This window comes from Uloborus diversus, chromosome 10, assembly GCF_026930045.1.
Source record: "Uloborus diversus isolate 005 chromosome 10, Udiv.v.3.1, whole genome shotgun sequence".
NCBI lineage: Eukaryota > Metazoa > Arthropoda > Arachnida > Araneae > Uloboridae > Uloborus > Uloborus diversus.
The window spans coordinates 82,371,500-82,388,646 of record NC_072740.1 but is presented as its reverse complement, the minus strand read 5'-3'; the positions used below and the strand labels follow the sequence as shown (position 1 = coordinate 82,388,646).

General features: G+C 32.0%; 1 protein-coding gene across 1 annotated transcript in view; it reads left to right on the top strand.

Annotated features, from left to right (window-relative positions):
• The window catches only part of LOC129231388 (uncharacterized), a 64,068-nt gene that overhangs the window by 32,067 nt on the left and 14,854 nt on the right, over positions 1–17,147 (top strand). Inside the window, exons 5-8 of the mRNA XM_054865687.1 lie at positions 1,068–1,219; positions 9,749–9,966; positions 10,056–10,185; positions 15,950–16,082. Of these exons, the coding sequence (XP_054721662.1) occupies positions 1,068–1,219; positions 9,749–9,966; positions 10,056–10,185; positions 15,950–16,082 (633 nt within the window). The remainder of the gene's footprint in view (positions 1–1,067; positions 1,220–9,748; positions 9,967–10,055; positions 10,186–15,949; positions 16,083–17,147) is intronic.

The following is a 17,147-nucleotide window of genomic DNA, read 5'->3' as shown; positions in this document are numbered from 1 at the left end:
AGAAAACGAAATTGGGCACAGTAGACCTTGACCCTCATGGCTGTCGTGCCACAGGGTTTGGTAAAGACCATACCTGTTAAAGTTATTTGTTGCAGCTTATGAAAAAAAGAGGAATGTAGGGCTAAGGAGGATAAAATTGCTTGGAAAAATGAAATGATGGAACATTTACCGTGTTTTTATTCCACCTATGGGGTTATATTTTAACTAAGTAACACATGTTTGCTGTTTTTGGTTAAGAAAAGTTACCTCTGTAGATCCACACAAGTATATGATCATATAATAAATTTTCTTAGTTGATACTCATATTGAAATATTCTTTTTGCAATTCAAAAACTATTTTTGTTATTATAAAATGATAATGTTCTTGTTATTAACATTTCAAACAGTAATTGAGAGCTACTAGTAATTGGTGCATTATTTATTTAATAATAGAACTTTTTTGTAGTTTAAATGTTTTATACAATTAGTCAAATGCATGGTGTGGGCAAAGTGAAATAGTTCATTTCATTTATGTATTCAAGTATTTATTAAATTGCGGACATATTCATTTGTTGGTTAATTCATATACATTCCTTCATTTAACAATTCACTTATTTATTCATTTATTTGCTTATTTTCTTATTAATTTACTATTTTATTCATTCATCTTTTTCTCATACATTGTTTTGTTTATTTAATTGTTTCATTATCTGTAACTTATTTATTCATTCTTTTTTACTCATTCATACTATCATAAAGGGTTTAATAATTAAATATAAAATATTTCATTGGAAAAATATTTTATTTTAGTTGTTTTGCCCCATGGAAAAGACAGTGAAAATTTTCTCTTTTGCTCAAAGGTACAAATTTACTACCAAAAACAGAAAATAATGTTTCATTGCAAAGCAAATTTTCTTGTAAAATATATTGTTGTTGCCTTATGCTGATTTTCAAAACAAATTTTCAATTTGTCCATTTTGAAAAGGCACATTACCTTAACTATTTCACTTCGCCCCACTTTTTCCTACATATCATGTTAAAAGTAAATTGCTTGGCTATGAGTTATTTAAAAAAAAAATCCTATGTAGGATGAAGAACTGTGCTTCATTGAAGAAAAGGTGAAAAATATGATTAGGCCTTCTTGCACTCCATCTGCTAGTCCTGATTTGCCTTTACCACCTCCTCCTGTTAATTCTCATTCTGAAATCATTCCAACAAATGAACCTCTGCCATCTCCACCGTAAGTTAATGTTTCTTATGATATTGAACTCTCACAAGATCTTCTGTAATCACATGCTTAAACTAAATGAAAAAAGATCAAATAAGCTTTAAGCTGCAATATTATTAAATTAAAAAAACGGCATAAATAAAGCACAAATTAACACAAAAATACAGCATATAGCTATTTCGAGGCTACAATGAAGCCTCTTCATCAGTGCAAAAAACTCAGCACACAACCAGAAAGTTGTGGCAGAACTGAATGCCAACCATGTGGACACCGGTATTTATACCAAACTACAGTTTGCTGATTGATTGGTTGTCGTCTCCTGTCGGGAATTCCTTTTGATGGACCGGTTTGGTATAAATACCAGTGTCCACATGGTTGGGGTTCAGTTCTCCCACAACTTTCTGGTTGTGTGCTGAGTTTTTTGCGCTGATGAAGAGGCTCCATCGTAGCCTTGAAATAGCTATATGTTGTATTTTTGTGTTAATTTGCTTTATTTACGTTGTTTTTTAAATTTAATAACGTGCTTAAACTGTTGAGAACTCTGGAAAATATTTCTAACCTAACAAATTTCCAATAAAAATATTTGTAACATAATTGATTATTTTTAGACACCTAGATGCTAAGCTTCAAATCCACAGTAATAACCAACATTTTTAAATTCAATATTCAATTGAGGTATTATTTTAATCTACAAACAGCTTAAAATATTTGCATTTATACTTTGAGGAAACATCAAAAGAACCATTTATTTTGTTCCTTTTGAAGCGTATGTATGATTATATTTTATCTGTAGTTAGAGTTGTCTTGCTTGTCACCTCAAACAAAAAAAACTTAAGCAATAATTTCTTTGGCCTTGTGCAATACACATTTATTTCATAATAATGATCTCACTCACTTGCTTTTGACAGAGCTTGCATGCACCAGAAATATAAATAAAAATAATTTCAGCAAAACAAATTTACCATGCCACTGTTCACCCTTTTTTATCATAATTTAACCATAGAAATAGAAATTGTCATAATTGGGCCCTGCTCCTCTCCCCCCCCCCCCTCTCATTGAACTTCCATAATTAAAAATAATCTTTTTTCTCTCTCTCTCTTTGAAATAAATTTTAACAAACTCAGTCAATCAATAAAATGTCTCAATGATATGCCCCCAAAAAGAATGCTGCCCGAGTTTAGTGTGAGCAATTTCTCTTTTTGTCGCTAAATGAAACAGCTTGTCAAAATTTGGGGCAATGAGGACTGGCCGTGAGAAACTTCCTATAGAGAAAGTTACATTTGTTATCTCTTAAGATGTTTTGAGTACCAATAACGTAAGTTGTTAACAAATTTTTCCAGGATTTCAAGAATTTTGATGAGATATTGTTTACGCATTTGTTTTTCGATATAGGTGTCCCTCATGCAACACTGTTTATTCATACTGTTTAGTGTCAACCATATGATTGGAAACTCCTTTTATAAAAAAAACAGTATATTGAACAACAATGAAATTCAACCTCTTAAAATGTGTTTTATATTAAAACCATGTAGTATTGGAATTCTAATTTTGTACTGTGTAATATCAAATCCGTGTTATACTAGTCGCAAATTTCATTCCATCATATAACAAAACAGTGTTGTAAAAGTACTGTGTGTACGAGGGAAGTTCGTATGTAATAATATTCGTTCCATAGCATTATGTGGCATGCGTGACCAAGGTCGCACCTTTGAGGATGCAACGATTCTTCTTATCAGCCCAGTGGCACTTCCCTGCAATGAGCTACAATCTGATTGGTGCTGACGTCCAGAAGTTGCACATCTGCTTTTTGCACATATTCTTTTTCAAAACTGAGTGATTTAGTTAAATCTTTTAAGAGATAAAAATGACACTAAATAGCTACAACATTTATCAGTCTTATCTCATGGTATTTGACCTTTATGTACAGGCATCAATTTCTGTTTTGAACTCTTCTATAGATTTATTGATGTAACAAGTCACTGTTCTGCACATGGCATTTGAATGGGCTCATTTGCTTTTGTTTATATGTTTTTTCTTTTTTTGTTTAGAGTAATTGTAAGATAAATCTAGCAGACTGAATTATGGAAGAGGGAAGGAAGAATAAAATATTTCTGTTTATATATATATATATATATATATATATATATATATATATTAGGGCTCGACCGATGGCATTTTTTGGCCGATGGGCCGATGCCGATTGTTGGCCGATTGTTCAAAGACGGCCGATGGCCGATTGTTTTCCTCCAAATGGCCGATTGCCGATGGCCGATGCCGTTGGCCGATGGCAAAAAAAAATCAAACAGAAATAAATTGATAAGATTATCAGGGATTAAAAGGATCACTGAGTCATTTCACTTAACTTCCTTTCTGAGAATAAAGAATCATAATCGCAAAAAAAAAAGAAAAATCAAATTTCTTGACCTAAATTTCTATTTTACGATCACCCAATTTAAACTTCACAAGTTTTTTCGGCACATCTGTACATGCATATGTACCTAAGAACATATAGATGACCAAAATATTCATTTTGAACGCCTCCTCAGTGAATTATAGCAAATTCCCTTGTGATGTCTTCATGCGCGTAAACTTTGGTCACTCAAAAACGTTATGAAGTAGTAAGTTGAAAACTCATACGTACGTAGTATGAGCTAAAAGTTCGAGGACAAGTTGTATAAAACCTTACCCTGAATAGTTCACATTACCAAAGCACAACTATCTACAAAATACCCTTGGACGACTATGCACTTCTGCCAACATTCGTATAGCTTTTAGAAGCACTCCTGGAAGACATTTTTCGCAACCTCCTAAAAGGCCTCTTGCGCTGCTACTTTAAATTCATCGTGGGGACGAAGGCAACTTTCATGTTGAGGATGCACGGTTCGATTAGTCAATACTCTGATATGACAAACAAATAACATAAGGTTTCGTCGGACTTAGCTCCGTGTGACTTTTACCTGTTCCCAGCAAAAAAACATTTGCATGGACGCCACTTTCTTCCGTCAGGAGAAGATAAAGCTGCATCATAAGAAGGTAGCGAAAAATGGCTCCAAGGAGTGATTCCAAAAGTTATATGAACACTGGCAGAAGTACATAATCCCTGAAGGTGACCTTTTGAAGGTGGATGTGCTTCGGTAATGTGAACAATTCTGGGTAAGGTTTTATACAGCTTGTCCCTGAACTTTTGGATCGTACTACGTACGATTTGTATAGGGTGTAGTTATGCTTCTACTTTTTTGACAGCTGTATGATGAAAGAGAAAGAACAACAGCCAAAAAAAAAAAAGAAAGAAAAAAAAACAAAGAGACTGTTAATTAACCTATTGATTTGTTTTTGTTTTTTTTTAATTGAACATATAACTAAGATTTCAGTAATATTGTAATAATGTATGGATTTAGGTACATTAAAAATAGTTTAAAAACATTAAATTATGTTGTTTAATCATTCAAAAAAAAAAGAGAAAAGAATAAACTATGAAACTGTCAACAAATTACGCAATTAAATTGAAAAGATTGCATGTAGACATTTTTTAGTCATCAAATTAAACGAAAAAGATAACAGATAAATTACAATATTAAATCATGATAGAAATATTTTTGTACTTATTTAAAATTTATGAATAGAAAAGTTTGCATTATTCATAAAATCTATAACAGTGACATACGTTTTGCTGAAAAAAGAAATACCCATGAAAAGAGCGAGGTTCTTAAAACGCAGCTACAATAAACAAACTCAATATTTGCATTAAGTTAATAACTGAATAAATATAATACTTGATCTGTTGTTTGCACATATTATTGAACAATTTGATTGTTTAATCTTTTATGAAGCTTTACAAACAAGTTCAAATTAAATTTTTCAATTTAACAATAATTTTCTGAAATTTAAAAAATTGCATAATAGAAAATCCTTGAAACTATTCTATAAAAAACGAAAATAACTTATTCATTGATTTTATATAAATACATAAAAATAGTTACTTACAACAGAAAAAAACAATCGATCGCTATTAATGATGCAAAAAAGATGGCGCATTACGAAATATAGGTGAAACAAGTATGAGAAATACGCAAAATGACATTTCTTGACCGAAATAAATAATCGCTAAATATTTAAGAAATGCTTGAAACGAGAGAGGGAGGGTTTGGGGGGGGGGGGGGTCACCCTCTGATTTTGGAGTAACTCACACTTCGGCCCCAACTTCGGCCTCATTTTTTTAGTACAGAACCGCTACCACCAACGCCTCGGAAGAGTTTCTGAATCTACTTCAACACTTCCGAAGAAAAAATTCAAAAGTCCCTTTGATTTCCGAATTATGTCACCATTCAAAACGTCTTTAATCAATTTCTTACATTAATGCTCTAAATTCTTTCTAAACAATAGATAAAGTTTGAAAAACAAATCTCTAATTTTATGAATGGTGTTAGTTTTAAACAACTCAGAAGTACAGCTAGAGTTTAATTTCAGAAATTGAGGGAGTGGGAGGAGGGGCACGCAAGTGTTCTCGGAAATTGAAAAAATAGTCGTAAAAATAGAGTTCAAAATAATCATAAACATGGCCAGAAAAAACCTTTTAAAACTTGCACCCGAGTTTGTTTTGACGTGCAGTGGCGGATTTAAAATTTAGCAATTGTTGAAATTGCGCGAGAGGCCCCATAACCATAGGGGCACCGTTGGAGTTACAAAAATGCTTATGATAAATGTTTTACAACTTCTGTGATAGAGAAATAGGGCCCCAAAATGTATTTCAACGGGCCCCAAACTTGTAACTCCACCGAAGCGATACAGAAAAGACTGCATTACTGTGATTCCTATTACAAATATCAAGAAAATTAAAAATTACCCTCGGTTCAACGGGAATCTAACAAAATGACCCAAAAACCGGTTTTGCCATCTCATATTTGTTTCCATGTTCTCCAATTCGGCAATATATCACCAAATGATGAAATATGTAATTAATAGCTGCAAAAAATGAGTAAACTGGCTTTTCAGAGCACCCGATCGAAAACAAAAGGGAAGTGCACAACTGGAACGTACGCACACCTCACATGTGAGAATTTAACCTTCTACAGCTTACCCATTTTTGAGTTATGACTTATGAGAGATATATACGTACATCTAGCTGCAAGAAACAACGCAATAATTAACTTGTTTGTACCTGAATGCAAAATTAAAAATTCCTTCAGGGGTGACTAAAATAGAAATTCATACTGAAATTCAAGTAAAAAATTCTATAAGAAAACAATAACTCCCTTTCTTATGTATTAAAAAGTAAAACAGAATTTGTCCTTTTTTTTTTCTCTCAAAAACATCGGCCAAATCCATCGGCTTTTCGATGTATTTTAAGGCCGATGGGCCGATGTTTCCTGCAAATTAGCATCGGATGCCGATGCCGATGGCTAAATTGTTGAACCATCGGCGCTGATGCATCGGTCGAGTCCTAATATATATATATATGTTTTCGAGATGACTGAGATTCCCCCATGAAAGTACATGTATGGTTCAAAGGGGTATGAAAGTTCATGATTACTTTTGTTTCTTTTCTTGTTTTGTTCTTTTTTATTCATTCTTTTTCATTTGGAGATTGGGAACTGAGGGTGAATATTTCTGAGTGCATAATGAAGAAATTTTTAGTCTTGTCACTTGGGATCTTAATTAGTCTAAATTCATAGTTTTTTTATTACTGAAATTATATCATGTACAGAATGGTACTGCTACAATTCCTTTTTTTTTATATAAATTCCATGCACATGTTTTTTTTTTTTGCATGTGTGCATGTATTATTTATTTTTGTGTGCATAATTAGTTTTAGTGTTTTGCCTATTTCACTTGCTTCTAATAATGTCATCTTCTTTATATTAATAATGTTTATTTGTAATACATTAGGGGAGACACATTAAGTGTACTTCGCCATCCTTGAAGCTTTTCATGCCCAGAAGAGACTGAGAGCAAGGCCCTTAGCACTATTTTTGAAAATAAGATTAAATTATTTGTTTATGTAGTTTTTATCCTTGCGTTATCTTGCTGGAGTACAGTGAAACCTGTGTAAGTTGACCACTTGCAGAGCAATACTTAGGTGGTCAACTTATAGAGGATGGTATGTTCAGAACATATTTTATTACAAAGACTGACTTGTCACAGGGTTCTTCTGAGAAATGGAGCTTTCAAATCTCCAAGTTTTAACTTTTGTACAACTCTTATTCTTTCTTATTCTCTTCTCTTACCTTTGCTTAGCATCATTCACAATGTTCTCTGAATTAAAACGTACTATGCAACACTTTTTAAACCATTTCACACCTTAATTTTTTTTTAATTTAGCAGATATGAAATAATTGCTTCTGTTTTGTAAAGTTATTTTTCGAAAACCTTTTTTTCTTTCTAAAAAATCTAAATATTTCTGTTGCAATTGAAGTGCAATAAGCTTGCCCATCAAAATGTTAATACTTTAATACAATCATTTGATGTTTCAAGTACTACTTGTATCAAATCAAATGATTGCAACATGTTTTAAAAAACTTTCTTATTCATTTGATGTTTTCTTTTGATGCAAAAGAATAAGCGAAATTTTTACAATACATCAACAGTTAAATGTAAAATTTAAAAAATTAAAAAGTTTGGAAAGTTGAAACTATATGCAAAAAGTAGAATTCATAAAACTGTTGACTTTGTCTAGTAATGAAACATTAGAATTATTTTTCATTTATATTTTCTTAGCTATTGACAAGAAGGGTGTTTTGCTCTGTGTATTTTCTTCTTTTAAATCATTTATGTTTCAAATCTTAGTAGCTTATCTAATTCCATTAACATTACAACTCTTTCAAAAATATTAAAATATTTAAAACCTATATGTGTTATTCTCAGGTTATTATTTCTGAACTAAACAAATGATGTGTATTTTATAATTAAAACAATTGCAATGAATAATTGATTTTTTTTTCCCTTTTTCACCTGTATTTTTCAATCTGATGCAATAAATGCCTTATAAAAACTAGTAAAATTATACATGTTCTAAATTTCAGTAATTAATGAAAGCAAGACACTAGTTAAAAGAACTGGAATTGATGCTTATTGCATTTTTAAAAGATAATGAGCAGGGGCGTAGCTAAGGGGGGGGGCTGGGTTTGGGGACAACCCCCCCCCCCCCCCCCCGAAACGTTAGACTCAAAAAAAAAGAGAAAAAGAAGAGAGAAGAGAAAGAAAAAAAAGAAGAAATGGAAAAAAATTCCAAGCGATTATATATATATATATATATATATATATATATAAAGAAGTAACCCCCCCCCCCGAAAGTCGGGTCTAGCTACGCCACTGATAATGAGTAGATTTTTCATAATTTTACCAAACAAAAAATGGAATTCTGTTTAAAGAGTCTAAACATTTAATCTACCTGTGGTCAGTTAGAAGGTTTAGCAATAACTACATACGAATGTTGTGACACATGTTTTACACAAAGCGATGACCTGGAATTCTATTTTGATGTACTCAGGAAAACCTGTAAAGGTCGGGATTTTTTCTTGGCTAGTTGAGTATGTACCCTTATTTTTATAATGAAATAAAAAATAAATATTTCAATTTTAATGATTTTTTTTTTCTTCCTCCTTACTTTTATTTAATTTCAAACTTTTTTCCTGTGATGACATTTTCAGGATTTTAAAGTTCTTATACTACTGTCACGTGTGCACGTTCATTCAATGCTTGTAATGCTGTATAATCATGATGGGAAAACACAATTTTTTTTCTCATAATTTAGTGGAATTTTTGTCATAACATTATTCAATCTGTAGACCTGTAAAATGCAATTCGGAGATAATTTACTTGTTTAAATTATTTTGTTAACGGTTTTCTACTTTTGATGCCTTTCATTTTCAAAATTGAGGTTTTACTTCTACTATAGCAATCCAATTTTTTTCAAATTTGATGTTCACTATGCTTTTTTTTTTATTTCCATATTCAGTAGCAGTGCAATTTTTATTAATTAAAAAATATTAGCAAGGGACAATCTGAAAATTTGTTGCGAGCCTTTGATTTCACCTGAAAAAACAATTACATTATCTTTATAATCAGAGATGAGATTTTTCCAGTTTCTGCCAGAATTCTGGCTTTTTCTGTTGAATCTAAAAATGTTCTTTTTTGACTTAATGAAATTAAGTTTCATTAGGTCAAACTATTTTTTTTGATTCAACAAAAAAAGGAGCACACTGAACTGTATTGGCTTGAAATAAATAGAAAAGGAAAACAGGGACTGGCTGGTCACTCTCCCTCCCTCCTGTTTTTGTCTTGCATAAAGTCATTAAAAATACTATTGATGACCATCTGCCAACTACAAAAATAAGTTATTTTATGTGCATGTCACTTGCAAAGTTGTAAACAAATATGATGCTTCATGAACAAAAATTGTTTCAACAATGCTTGATTTTAGCATCCCTGAATTCTCTTGCTATCAAATGATTTTGCTCCCCAGACAAATGCCAGAAATCTGGAGATGAACTCTAGTGTTTAAAGTAAGAACCTTTTATTTATTTATTTTTTTATTTATTGCAGATGTCTTTCCCCCATTCCAGATGAACCAAATCATGAAAAGCCAGAAGCTGTGTATGCTAATTTAGAAATGCTAAAAATAAAATGTGCTGTAGTTAACTCCTCAACTCAAACTGCTTCATCTAAACAGCAAACTGCAATCAAAAATAATTCCTTTCAAGAACTAGAAAATATTTCAAGTTTCTCATGCATTAGATCAGATTTATTCAACAATATGTTAGGTAGAAATTATTTTGTCTTTATTTTCAAATAAGTGCATAAGTGATATTGTTTATCTATGCAATTTTTATTAATATACTGAAATTTTCAGCCCCAGCATTTGAAAAAACTCTTTCTAATACTGTCATCAAGAATCTTTTGAGACAGCAATTACAAAAACCTGTTGCAAAGAAATTAGATGTTATGTCTCATAACACAGAAAAAGAGGTTACCATTGAGAGGTAGTATATTATTTTAGCTCCTTTGTTGTGTAAATTTCCTGAATAGAAGTTATTTTTATGCTGTGAGGTGTGTATATATACAGTCAAACCTGTCTATCTCAAAACTTGTGTATCTCGAAAATCTACATATTTCAATTTTTTAAATTTCCCAGTAATCTGAATTTTTCATGGTTTTTTCCCTGCTTTTCTCAAATACATCATAAAACCTTTATTTCTTGAAGTTCAAAATTCGCTTTAACAGAAATTTGAGGTACAACCTTGTTTTATTTTCGCTGATTAAGGAACAAAAGTAGGCAGGAGATTAGCCCTAAAATAAAAAATAATGGAGATTAATACCCAGCCTCTGTCAGGGTCAGGGGAGACAGCGAATGCAATTGATGCAGCCTGGCTCACAATATTATGAGGTGAGGGGATATGAAATGTGTCACTTCAAGTTGACAAACTGGACACATGGTGCTATTATTTCTTCTGCGAAGCAAAAAAGGCCAAGTGAAAGAATAGGGGGCAGGTAATAGAATTAAGAATTAAAAGTAGAATTTACAGCAATTGCAAAATGAAAAGAAATTGCTGATGAAACAAAGACTGTCAATCATCAAACTTTGTTAACAGATTTTTTTTCCATTGAGGTATGTACTATGATATTGTATTAAATCATTATAAATTGTTTATTTAATTAATTTAAATTTTTTGTATATTTTTATTCAGTTCACTGACAGCGTTTGCATTGCTTGAACAACTCATAGTAGCTAGATTTAAATGCAAAAATCGGAACCTCTAGCTCTCGAAACCTGTCTTTCTTGAAAAAAAAAAAACAAACCTTCTGAACCCTCAACGTTCGAGATTGGCAGGTTCAACTGTGTATGTATAAATATAAAAACATATATAATGCAGGAACAGGTCCAGTTCAAAACTTACAATAAATGTGACAAATTGTTAAATAAATGTGTGTGTGTGTTAAAAACTGACTCATAAGTTACTTTACTTTGATGTGTGTTCTTTCTTAAAATCATTGCCCATTATTTTTCTTTTCACATGAACCAAATAACTAATGGCACTGTTTTGAAGAATAATTTACTTAAATTAGCACCAGTAAGTTAGTAATAGTGTCTCAGATTAAAAAAAAATAGCAAACAATAATTCTTGTTGTTTTAATACTCATAGATTTTCTCATAATATTTTGTTTTCCTTACTATTTATGAATAACATGGATTTTCAAAAGTCATATATCTGTGCTAATTTTATGATATTTGCACTGCATTCGAACTTATTCTTGAACACTAAAATTCCAGCATTTGTTAAATAAAAAGTAAGTTCTGCTTGAATGTCAAGTTATGAGTTTTAAGAAGGAACAATTTTAAACATAAACTTGCGTGAATTTATCCAAAGCAAATTACGTTTAATTTTTACATTGAAGTAGTATGTTTCCTGAATATTCTATAGTAGAAAAAAATTGTTTAGAATGTTTGGTACTGTTGCTGTCCTAGATATCTGAATTTTTGTTGGTTTCTCGATCATTTAAAAAAAAGCTGTTTATCAATTGCTTATTAGCCCAAATTATAATGATAAATAGTAATGCATTTCAAAATAGGAAAATAATTTCAGAAATGCATATAAATTTTAGAATATATAAAGGTATGCATTTAGAGAAATAACCATTTTAAAGTCTAAGAGTTTGAGACATTCATAAGAAGCTTCAAAAATGAAAAGAAAGGATTTTTATCACAGAAAAAGATAAGTGGTTTAAAAAGAAAAAAAATGAAATGTAAGAACTATTTTTGATGAGTCTAAATATGATTTTTTATGCTAATTTACCTGGTAGCAGAAACAGCTGATGCTGATTCAGGAGAAAGTCTTCAGACTACTTTTTAATTGGAAGAAAAAAAGAAAGTAAGAATTTTCTGGGAACACAGATTTGTGCTGTATTTTCTGGAATAGACTCATATATTTTGTAAAATTACAAAAAGTTGACAGATAATTCAATGCTTCTTATTATTATTCAATATACAACTTTTCAATCATTGCAATAAAACATATTTATACTAACAGCTTTGTACTTTCTATCAATGGCTGTACTTTGTGTTGTGTATTAATGAGAAATATGGTAAATTGGACGCATGTGCTAAAAACTGCTGCACAATTATACTAAAACTAAATGTTTCACATACAACTTAAAAATAAACTAAAAATAAAATGTATCCTACAAGTAAAAGCTAAATGTGAATAGTTTGAACATACTCTGAATGCTATGCATTGAAAATTAACATTATCAAGACTTAGTAAACTGTATGGTTGAATACAGTGGCTCTCAAAAGTGTTTGTACACTTTAAAATTTTTTAGTAAATCTAAAATAACGCGAAACTGAATTCGAATATTTTGTCCAATATTTTTTCACGTCATTCCTATGTAATTCTAAATAAAACCATGTGGTTTTTTCAAAATATTAACGGATCTTCTTTTTGAAATGGGTCAAAAAGCAAAGAGACAGAAAAATAATACGCCACAAAAGTCCTTGTACATTCAAATATTTTCGAATAAATTCATGATTAAAATTATGTCTTTTTTTATTATTTTTGCATTGTGTTGACCCTTAAGAGTCATTTGGCTTTAATTTTTTGTTTATTTATTCCTTAATATTGTGCTTATTACTTTAAAATGGCTGGTGTCCGTAAAAAACCACAAACACCATTCGAAAATTTGAATTTTTTCCTCACAGTGGAGGTAAATTGGTTTGAAAAGTCTCTAAATTAGTTAATTTATTCCATTCTATAGTAAAGTGCTTGATAAAATGCTTTAAAGAAAAGAATTGGACCGAAAACAAGGCAAGAAAAGGTCAACCGGCAAAGTTGACAAAGCATGATCGGAGATTTACAGTTAAAAAATTTATAAAAAATACACATTTGAGTGCTGTAACAGTTTCTGCAGAATTAAATGTAAAAACTTACATTTAATTTTCACCATAAATTGTTCGCCAAGTTCTCTGATTAACTGGATTAAATGGGAACTCTTCCCGCAGACATTTCTTGTTCGTGCAAAAAACGGAAAGCTTACGCTTTTTGTCGCGAAAAAAATGATAAATAAGCTCCAAAACGTTTTGGAATAACGTCTTACTTACAGATGAAATTAAATTCAACATTTTTGGTCAAATTGTTGTATAATTGTCAATAGAAGAAAAAATGAGGAACTTGATCTTAAAAACTTAGTTGGGTCAGTTTATCAGGACGGTGAAGGGGTTCTTGTGCGAGGGTGCATATCAGCATCAGGACTTGGTAGTTTGGAGTTTTTTGATGAAATAATAAATCATGCTAAATACTGTTTAAGGCTTTCACGGCCGGCGTCAATATGGGGAGATAACATTTCCGGGCTTATTGGCTGTGGTCTAATTGGAGTAGAAATTCCAGATGTTTTGGCTTGCTTTGCTGCATCCATCATCAGTGGTTTGAGTTTGGTGAGACTGATTCCTGGCTTCGGTGGCTCCGGTATTTAAGCAAACTGCTGCTGGGCTGCTGGTCCTGATTGGGAGGCGTTCTCAAGCCGCTGGTGGAATAAGGTTCCTGATTGGATGAGATTCAAGCCGCTGGGTGATCCTAGTACCTGATTGGATGGGATTCACAAGCCGTGATGCCTACCGGTTTCTGATTGGATGGGACCACAGTATGTTTTAGACTGTTGTGGCGAGCGGATCTAAGGGTAGGGTGCCATGTTTTTAGTAAATTGAAATTCTCCTCTTTTCTGTTGAAATTAAAGGGGTGTTTGAAAATTTCTATAGCTTCGCGATGAAGACGGGCAAAATAATGAGATGTTGTAGCCAAGATTTCTGTGTCTTTAAATTTGATGTTATGGACTCCTTCTTGTTGGCTGTGTTCGGCTACGGCTGACTTATCATAGTTTCCTAAACGGCAATGACCAACATGCTCAGAAAGGCGTGTCTTGATGCTGCGCTTCGTAGTTCCGACATCAACTGATCCACAGGAGCACGGAATTTTGCAAACTCCAGATGTGGAGAAAGGGTCACGGGGGTCCTTCACCAGGCGATAACAATTCCTAAGTTGAGTGGTGGGCTTGAAAATGGTCTTGATGTTGTGTTTTTCAATGAGTTTTCCAATTCGGTCAGTAACTCTGTGTAGATAGGGTAAGAATACTTTCCCTAATGGTTCAGATGGGGTAGACTTCTGTTCGTTATTTTGGAACCTCCTTCGATGAAGGACTCTTCTAATTTTTCCTCTAGTGAATCCATTGGCTTGAAATGCTAGCTCAAAGTGTTTCAGTTCCTCCTTCAAATGTGTCGTTTCGCAGATTCTTTCTGCTCGATGCATGCTGGGATGAATGCTATTCAGATGTTGAAGAAACAACTGCAAGATAAGAAGCACACAGCTTTCAACGTTTGCGTCTAGTGCCTCAAAACTTGTCCTAAAGTTTAGAAAATAGCCCTTCAATCTCCAGATTTGAACTTAATGTAACATATTTAGAGATATCTGAAGGCTAGATTACAAAAATACATTTTTGAAATAAAATTAGAGCTAGAAACAGTAACACTCGAAGTGTGGTTGAACACTTACTCAGAAATTATGCGAAAAAAAAGGAAGAAAAAAGAATGAAATCTATTCCCAGATGTTTAAAAGGTGTTGTTGATAATGCATGATATTCTACTAAATAATTACTTAATAAAAAGTTAGATTATTCAATAATATATAGACATTTTTTAAAGTGTACAAAGACTTTTGTGAGATAAAATTTCTGTCATTTTTTGGTTTTTGATTTTAAAAAAATTAAGTTTAAATATTTTTGTTAAAAAATTTCATGTAGTTTTGTTGAAAATTGATCATAGATCTTATAATTAAATACCTATACCGAAATAATAATTCCAACCAATGGATAGGGTCCTATTTCATTGAAAGTCATAGGTGTACGAACACTTTTGGGAGCCACTGTATATAAAAACATTATTACATTCATATGAAAATATTTAAAAGGTAAAATAAAAGGTAAATACACCAGTAGTGGGGAGTTCTTCATTAGTGGCCAATTCAAGGTTTATATTTGAAAAAATAGGATTCCAAGTCTCCCAACGAATTCAAAAGTGCTTCGAACGTGCAGGAGGTATTACCTCCTGCACATCTGAATTCATTGGGAGACCTGGAATCCTAATTTTTCAAATATCCTATTCTTTCCATAATCATTGGGTCCCATACCAGTTAAAGATGAAAGATGTTGAATGGCATCATTTCACATACGCAAATTGCCTCAAAGGCAAAAAAGAAAAGGATTTTTGCATCTTATCGTAACTTGCAATGAAGCATGGCTATGCTATGATAACCCTAAGTGTAGAAAACATGGGGTAAATCCAACCATGCATCAACACCTTGAGCAAAGCCGAATATCCATTGGCTTCAAGCTTCCCCTTGCATTTTGTATCGGCTGGGTATAGTTTATTATATGAGCAGCTCAAAGTAAATAAAAACATCACCGGACATTTGGAGTACATTTGGAGCAATTTAGCTGAGCATTGAAGGAAAAAGCTGTTTTAGGATCATACACTAGTTCATTTTGTAGCTTGTCGACGCTTGGCCACATATTGCAATACTGTACAAAGCAAACTTGGAAACACTTAACAAGAAAACAAAATATTTCTTTAGATTAAATGTAAAACTACTTTTTCAGAGGCGCATTTCACTTTTTCTTCCCTTTTGGGAAAGCAAAGTATATTCTAAAATCCTTCAGAGGTAAATTTGTATAGATAAAACATTTTTCTCTTCTTTGTTTTAGGCATTCTTTAAGCCTTCCATTAACAAGTGCATATTTTACAACTTCAGAACCAAAAGCAAAGCTTTTAACTCGCTATGTGAGCAGCTTTCATGAAAAAAATATGGCCTTTTCTGGAGAATTAAGCAATAAAAAGGTATGGTTATTATTTGTGTACAGTGTTCTCTATAAGAAGTGATAAAAACGATTTTAGCTGTTACTTTTATAAGGAAACAATTTATTTTGCATAAAGATTCAGCAGATCAGGTGTAACTAGGATAACTAGTGATCGTTATAATGAAAGAGAATAATCATGTTTCTTAATTTCTACAGATACAGTTGATTCTCTATTTAATCACTTTCAAGAGACAACAAAAAATCGTCCTTAAGCGTCATTTTTTTTAAAAGCTGCTAATAGTTGATGTCTTCAATTTTCGTAAAAATTTTAGGATGTGTTAATGGTACTATGATAAGAAAAAGTGAAGTATCTTTTTTTAAAAAACTGATTTGTTTGTCCTTGAGTAGGGGTCAAAGATTAAGGTCGTGAAAAAAAAGCTAAATATATAATTGCTTTGCTTCAAAAGCAATGAGTGAACCAAGCCAATTCTCTTAAATGTGTATACTACTTGATACTAGGTACATGCTAGCATAAATATTTTGGTGGCTCACTCATGGCTTTGAGGGCAAAGGTCAATTGAAACTGCTACTTTTTTTGCCTTGTTTGGGCCAGATATCTGCTAAAGCCGTGAGTAACCTTGGAAATAAGTATATGATTAACTACTCACCACAGTATAGTATTGAAAAAAACATAAAATAGCATTTGTTTCTCTTGGTTTTAGTAGTTAAATGGTCTCAAAGTCGATAATTTTTTTTAAATGGCCAAGTTTAGAGGTTAATAACTTTGTGCACAACTGGTCAACAACTTTGTGACACAGCTGTAGCTATAGTCCTAGTGGTGTAGTTTAAGGTCCAAGTTAGAAACCCATGGCAACTACTCAGCTTTTTTAATTATGCAGTGTCAAAGTTGATAACTTGAAACAAAAAGAATCAAAGTTTTATATCAATTACTCTAAAACGCCTGAGTCAATAACTTTGAGCAAGAGCTGTAATTATGCTTTTGGTGGTGTAGGTTTTGACTCATGTCAGAAAACTATGAGATCTAATCCTTTTACTTAATTAAATGGTCTCAAAAATGATGATTTCCGTATAAAAGAGTTTTTTC